General features: G+C 39.4%; 1 protein-coding gene across 3 annotated transcripts; it reads left to right on the forward strand.

The window, feature by feature from the left end:
• The first annotated feature begins 1,507 nt into the window (after nt 1–1,507).
• LOC138982004 (uncharacterized) lies at nt 1,508–6,800 on the forward strand. Of its 3 annotated transcripts, XR_011460759.1 has the most exons (5): nt 1,508–1,682; nt 1,993–2,089; nt 3,124–3,298; nt 4,163–4,272; nt 6,159–6,800. XR_011460759.1 is itself a non-coding variant. In XM_070355205.1 (4 exons), the coding sequence occupies exons 2-4, from the start codon at nt 2,003–2,005 to the stop codon at nt 6,212–6,214; spliced, it is 318 nt and encodes a 105-aa protein (XP_070211306.1). In that variant the 5' UTR covers nt 1,508–1,682; nt 1,993–2,002; the 3' UTR covers nt 6,215–6,800. The 3 variants fall into 3 exon arrangements, 2 of the variants coding, with proteins under 2 accessions (XP_070211306.1, XP_070211305.1); XM_070355205.1 differs by lacking the exon at nt 4,163–4,272; XM_070355204.1 differs by lacking the exon at nt 6,159–6,800 and having other exon boundaries at nt 4,163–5,548.
• The last annotated feature ends 835 nt before the right edge of the window (nt 6,801–7,635 follow it).

The following is a 7,635-nucleotide window of genomic DNA, read 5'->3' on the forward strand; positions in this document are numbered from 1 at the left end:
GAGAGAGAGAGAGAGAGAGAGAGAGAGAGAGAGAGAGAGAGAGAGAGAGAGAGAGAGAGAGAGAGAGAGAGAGAGAGAGAGAGAGAGGATAAAACGTACGCGTTCGCGCGTGTGTTTGTGTGCGCTTGCGTGCGTGCGTGCGTGCGTGCGTGCGTCCGCGCGCGCGCGTTTGTATGTGTGTGTGTGTGTGTGTGTGTGTGTTAACATCCTGCAACACAGCTGTACAAGAAGCAATCTTTTGTAAATCTCGTTGTTGACAACTGTCAGGACATAGTGCATTAGCCCCTAATCTTTCTGCACGCAAATGCCACATTCTAAGCTCCCCGACCCCCAAAATTAGACTAAAAGCGACCGTAAGAATGACGACGGACTGCCACAGCATAAATTGACCACCCTTTAAACGCCAAAATAGAAAATTAGGGGAAGGGCCCATAATATGGACCGCTTTTTGTTTATTGCTGATAACTAGCTTGTTTTCTTGCGAAGAAGTTTCATTTTGTGGTTGGTAGTCCTTCTCTCTTAGTTTAACCGTTAGGCCTAATTAGAGTGAAATAGCTTTGATAGACCTTCAGCAAAAATTAAATACACAAAAAATCACAAATGGTCCATATTAGGAGCCTGGGCGCCCAATATGGACCAGTGAAGCGGCCTTCACGATTCACTGTAAAAAGCCCCCTATACTTCAAAATAACATGATACAACTTAGTGTGCAAATGAGACTAATTCAAATATGCTTTAGATTTAGCTGTTTCGGGTTGATGAGAGCATTATTTGAAGCACACCAGGAAACTGAAGAAGCTGATCAAAAACAGAGTGAAAATAAGTGAAATTATCAACTTCCAAAAAAAAAAAAAGACCATTTGTTATATTTTTTTGAAATCTCGAGGGCTAGTTATAGGTTATTTTCAGCAAGCTTCTTAACGAATTAATCAAAATTGCCTTTAGTTTTTATTTTCTTCGATTTGTTGAAGGTGGTCCATATTAGGGGACTCACACATACTTTGAGGTTTTGCTATTATTTTTTGTTTGCAGTAGAAACTCGGGGCACACACTGTTAAAATGTAACAAATACTGTCTTATCTGTCATATATAGCCATTTTTGTGTTATGAAAGCTTTGGCTGTGGACAGAAACGAGTCCGTTTTAGGCGGCAAATTTAGAGTGAACGCTGCCAAAAGTGAAAAAAAGCGAAAAAGCCCAACGGTTTTCAGGTTTGTGTTTCTGCAACTGTTTTGACATGTGCAACTTATCCAGAGAGGGTGAATAAAGCGAATGAAATTGCTTTGAGCGCTCTAGCGCCGTTAGTTTGTCAGAACAGGAGGTGGTCCATATTAGGAGCCTTTCCCATACATAGACCACACGTTACTTACCCCGTGACGAAAGCATGCGTGAGAATGACGACAAAATGCGTAAACGTATAAATTACACCCGCTGTCCAGAGTTAGTAGCATCAGTAGTGACCACACATTACTAATCCTGCATATTTAGCACCACGCAGCTATGAAAATAGACTGATTAAGTGTACAGTGCCAGTGGTAGTGCTAGTGGTTATCGGTACTTTTTTATGTGTTGACGTCAGCGATGTGTGCGCAGTTCAAAGGTTAGAGGTCAAAGTTTACGGATGCTTCCTTCGATCCGCTAACGAGCTGTGGTTGAATCGACGAAAATAACGAGCCCCAAAAGGTATGTAAAAACTGAGCGAACGCTTGTTTATTTACAGGATTATTTATAACTAGTATGTTCCTAAACCACTTAATGGTACAAATGTCAGTTTAATGTGTGATATAATCCTGGTTTGATGCTGTAATTTAAGCGTTGAACAGAGCAAGCTTTTTCACATTTCAAACACACAAAAAATGGCCGCTTTTGAGTTGTGTTCAGTTTTTCGATTCACCCTTTTCGATTTCGATTTCGCTTACTGTCTGGAAGATGAGTTATGCAGTGAAAAGTTGCAAATGTTCCAATCCTCTCGCTGTTTATGTTTTGTTTTAAGATCGATCTTCATGGATGCCAGGGACCAACTTGAGCTTGCGGCGTGGGACGAGGATGACGCAGAAGATGATTTTGTTGTCTTCGCACTTCTTGATCAGGTTAGCAAACAAGTCAAAGCTTAGGTCTAGCTTCTAAAGGCATTAAAGGTTCCGCTAAAATATAATTGTCAGGAACAGGCGTATATTTTGGTTATGGCCGGTGAGGTTACTTTGGATTGGTTATGGTTAGGTTTTAAATGTTGTTCATGTAAAAAATTAAATGTTTTTTTGGTTAGATTTCATTTTCATAGTCATTATAGTGATCTTGTCTGAATCAACAGTGATACTGATAGTGATATTGGGTAGATCTAACACTTACACCTAGATTTGGTTTCCGTGTGACTTTGTTACTTACATTTAATGGTTTATAAACATAGAGTTTTAACTATTTACTGTTCAAGAATCAAAATCAAATGGAAACTGATGACCAAATCTGCAGTCAGAGTTTTAGTTTCATCAAAGCATGACTATTATTATTAAGTCCACTCTCTGTCACAGAGTCTGTGTCACTGTCAGTTTGTGTTCTTGTGTCATTTTAATTTGATAGCAATACATGTACTTTCAAGAAGGATGTTACACTTACTGGTTCTATCAGACTTTTAAGCACAAGGCACCTTGGTTCTAGTTTTATTATTTCTAGGATCAAATTACTTCAGTACAAGGAAACTTCTGTGTTCTAAAACATACACAGTATTTATATCAGAATACTGTCAACTGGTGCTTTTTGAGATGCACAGTTGAAACTATTTATCCAACATGCTTCAAGTTCAACCTGTAAGGGTCATTTGTTATGCAGGGGCGAGTAAACAATCCGCTTGGCTAGTAAGAACAGGCTCGCAACTCACCTGGCTGGCCAATTAAAATTCTGGTCAAATGCAACCAAAAGGGTTTTAACGCTACTGCAGATCAATTGTGGGAACTGGTATGTATCGGGGCGGCGAAATTTCTGCCAGGTTAGTGACTTTCTTGAAGTTACTCGCCCAGCTGGCGAGTTGATTGATTTGAGTAGCTTCAGCAGAATTTTCAGGCTAATTAATTGAATAAAGTGTACAAGTGATCCATGATTTCACTAAGTTTAACCTACATTTCAACAGCCAGAAAGAAGGGCCTATGAGGGTCAGTTCGCCCTTGATCACTTCACAGCCATCGAATGTGAGGACTTATTTCGCTTCAGCGCGGAAGAGATTCGGAGACTGTGCGCCCTTCTGGGAATGCAGAGGACTATGCAGGCGCCTAATGGAATGAACAATCAAGGAACCAAGGCCAGTGGTGAGGATTTATTTTTTACCCTGGTTGCTGTGAAGTTGAGTTGTATTTCAGTCAGAATGATAGTTTAATGATCCTCCTCCATGATTTGATTCGCAAAGTCGTGAAGTTTGCATTTACTGTGAATATTCAGTGAGTTGTTTTTACTATTTCAGGTTTCGTAAAAGATTAAAGCGGAGCGTTGAGTTGGGGCATAATTTATTTTGGGATTGCTTAAAATCTAAAATTTGAACTATGTATTTTGAACTTGAATCACAAAATGTACCTGACTAACTTTAGCCCCTTTGGTCGACACAGTACTCTATTTAGACAATAGAGAAATAATAGTGAATTGGTTGTGCCACTTACTGACTTAGTCTGTGGAGTTGAGTGAAATTATTTTTGAAATATGGTAACAGAATAAATAAAGATGCGTCGATACTGATAATTTATTCATATTAGTTTAACAAAATAAATGAATATTTTTTTTACAAGTTGACGAAGTGGCCGCCATTGTTACATGAATCCAAGTTCAAGGGAAGTTACTTTTGATGTGCAAAGGACTTATTTGTTTTAACTTTTTTTATGATAATTGTTTTTATTGATTTTGTCTTCGTGGTGTCCCCCCCCTTCAAAATAAAAATCTTTTTATTTTGTTCTTGTCGGGTAACTGTTTTTGTGTGTGCAGTATAGCCAGTAACTGTGTCAAACCTGATAAATAGAAAATCAAACTGATGATAAGCATGTCGGGCTGGGTATTTTAAGGCGCGTGAGAAAACTTTTGCAGTGTTATTATTTTTGAACTTGAAGACTGTATGAGAATATGCCTCTCCACACACATTCGCATACACACTCACCAGGCTCATTTGAATTTATGATTTTTTTCAGGATTGGAGGTGCTCTGCATCTGTCTGCGGAGGTTGGCTTACCCATGTCGGTTTGCTGACCTTTCGCAGATGTTTCATCGTCCCAAGCCGGAGTTGTGTGTGCTGTTCAAGGTAGGTATCGACTTCATCTATGATCAGTTTTCTGACAAACTAACAAACCTCAATCAGCCATGGCTGACAGTGCCCCAACTGGAACGGTACTGTGCAGCTATACATGCCAAGGGGGCTCCTCTGGAGTTTTGTTGGGGGATGGTTGATGGCACAATACGATCAATGTGTCGCCCCGGCCATTTGCAACAAGAAGTGTACAATGGCCATAAGAGGGTGCACTCTCTAAAGTTTCAGTGTGTCGTGACACCAAATGGCCTTGTGGCAAATGTTTTTGGGCCCTTGGTTGGTCGACGACATGACGCAGCTTTGCTGAATGGTAGTGGCATTCTTGAACACATGCAGCAGCACATGGTCACTCCAGCAGGAGATGAAATGTACCTGTATGGGGACCGAGCCTACCCCTTGACCCCTAACTTGATGAGGCCGTACCGTGGACAGATCACAGAAGAGCAACAGGCCTTCAACACAGAAATGAGCAGGGTGAGAAACTCTGTTGAATGGGAATTTTCAAAAATTGTTAGGCTGTGGGCATTTTTGGATTTCAAAAAAAAATTTGAAGCTGTTCTTGTCCCCTGTAGGGAAACTCTACCTGGTTGGAGTTTTGTTGTCCAACTGTCATACTTGCCTACATGGCAGTGAGACATCACAGTTCTTTGGACTGAATCCACCAACACTGGAGGAGTATCTCTACTAATTGTCTGTGTAGCTCTCAAGTAGAAGAAATGCTCATTGCATTGATCTTGTGTCACATGGTGTTTGGCATCCAAATGGCCAAGCATCTAAACAAATTGACCCTGTAGAAGGCTTTAAATTATTAACATGATTTCACTGCTTAGAGATGGCCAAATCTACTGCCCGGTCGCCTGGTGGGAGTTCAAAATATGGTGGATAACCCGGTTTGCAACTACAAGTATCTGGTCAAATGCAATTGGCGGGGACGTAGCTAAGTTGGTAGCGTGCTGGCTTTGTAGCCAGTTGGTCGCTATCAGCGTGGGTTCGATCCCCACGTTCGGTAAAAGATTTATTTCTCGGATTCAACTTTGTGCAGACTCTCTTTGGTGTCCGAACACCCCCGAAAAAGATCCCAAGTTCACAGCAAAAGTCTCAGGGCTTGGAAAACACGAAGACACGCTTGCATGATCTTTCATCTCTGATTATCATGATCGTATTTCAATACTTTGACAAGACAAACCCAATGCTGGTGTGTCGAAGAAGACAGCCACAGCGGGCTTGTTCGAATCAAAGTATCACACCATATTTTCAGCGTATTACCAACACCTGTCCCAATATAGACCAGTTGGTCTAAGAGGACGTTAAACCCTAATAGTCAGTCAAATGCAAAAGCAACTTTTTCAGTGGTACTTTATTGAGTTAAATTTGGTTAAACCAAATAGATGCTGCACATTCAGACATTTCTGTCGTCTGTAAAATTGACACACAAAAAAAGAAGCACCCAACTGGGGCGCGCTTTAAACGTTTCATACTGGCTGCGGCCTGTTTCTTATTTCGCTACTGATTCCAAACAAGCATATGTCTATTATCAAGTGAACCTGCGTAAAAAATAAAGCCAGGTAAGAACCCAGCTGACCTCCATTTATTGATCATTTGTAAAATTGTATGCTCTTGTCACTTGTGTATAAATACATATCTGATGGTCACTCATACTGACACTGAACATAATTTGTTTGTGTGGTATATACCGGCTTTTGACATATCAAGTAGGACAGTGACTTTCTTGAAGTAACTGCTAGTGCTACTTTGCTTCATCAGCCTGTACAGCTGTACTTGCTTTCGCAAATTACTTTAGTACATGCTATTCTTCATTATGCATTAGTAGGTGTGCACATGGATCTCTGACATGGGTAGTGCTGTGTTGTAATTTGTAGTTTGCAGGCAGAGGGTCTTCTTGTCTGCTCATACCTCGGTACCAAGCGGCCACTAAACAACCATCATCACCAGCCAGGCAGTCACATGGGACTCTCCACTCTTCACTGAAAATCTTGTTCTTCTACCATAACTTTTTCAAAGACACTGAACTGTCAAATATTTGGGCTGTGTGGATTTGCCTCAGGACCTGTCCTTACAAAAGATCCAATCTTCTTCTTCTACATTCATGGGCTGAAACTCCCACGTACACTCACATATTTTGCTTGAGTGTATTTTTAACGTGTATAACTATTTTTACCTGCCATTTAGGCAGTTCTAGTGCCATTACATTCCTAAATAACCACATATTAATAACTGGATCTGTCCATGAATTGAAATGAGTTTGTGTACTATTTGCTGTATGATTATTTGACTTTGGAAGTGAAACAAATGGAAAATCAAATTATAGTCATATGAAGTTAGAATTGGTTATCTACATATATGTGCGTATAAGGTGTTATAAATAATTTATAATTAATATTACTTGAAGTTAAAGGGATTATTTTGAGTAACAGAACATACATTTGAGATTTGTTAAAATATTGCCCTTTGCATGGCAAAGCTTGAAGAAATAGTAATTAAATTCAACGTTTGAAATTGTATTACAGAGTGAGAGTTCAGTCCAAAGTGTGTATACATGTCTATGTGATTGTACAATTATAATGCTTGTTTTTATGTTGAAACAACTCACTCTAGATCTGATTTAATTGTTGTCAGTAAATTCTCTCTCTAACTTAGCTTTAGTGCAAGTCAATTTATTGGAATAATTATGATTAATGATAAATGTACAGAAACTAAATTTATTGCAGACATAACACTAAAACTGATGCATGCATCTCAGATTTGGAAATCAGAGAATTTTATGGTAAAAGGGAGGCAATCAATCAAGAAAGAAGAATAACAGACTACTCAGACTTGGCTTAAGGTGTATAAAGTGAGATGTATTTCTGATCCTGGTCATTGCTAGGTGTTTGCCATGGAGTCTGGCTTATAAAAATTCAGGAAGAGAATAATGTTTGGATAAGTGAAGGAAAAGTAATCAAAGATCACCATATCAAGTCGGGCTTTGCTTGCGGTCGCTCTGGTACTGAGGTCAAGCAGTGCGGCCGGCTAACAGGTAGTTTAGGGTCGCTTGTTGTCTTGTCACCATTGGCATAAAAAAGAAGAATGGGTTTTCCGTGTGACCTTGTGCTTAATTAAAATATATGAAACTGTAGATGTTGCGGAACTTTAGACTTCATACATGCCTAATATTACTGAATGTAGGAGGATAATGCCAACCTTGTTTTCCTTGCGTTTTTTGAATAATTCATCTCTAATCACACAAACTCACACATAAAATTTGAACAAGATTTGAAAACAAAAGTGAACTTAGCAATCGACATTTTTACTGAATCAAAACATAACACACAACAGAGTAACAAAAAAACAAAAACA

The sequence above is a fragment of the Littorina saxatilis genome, linkage group LG12 (assembly GCF_037325665.1).
Source record: "Littorina saxatilis isolate snail1 linkage group LG12, US_GU_Lsax_2.0, whole genome shotgun sequence".
Taxonomy (NCBI): domain Eukaryota; kingdom Metazoa; phylum Mollusca; class Gastropoda; order Littorinimorpha; family Littorinidae; genus Littorina; species Littorina saxatilis.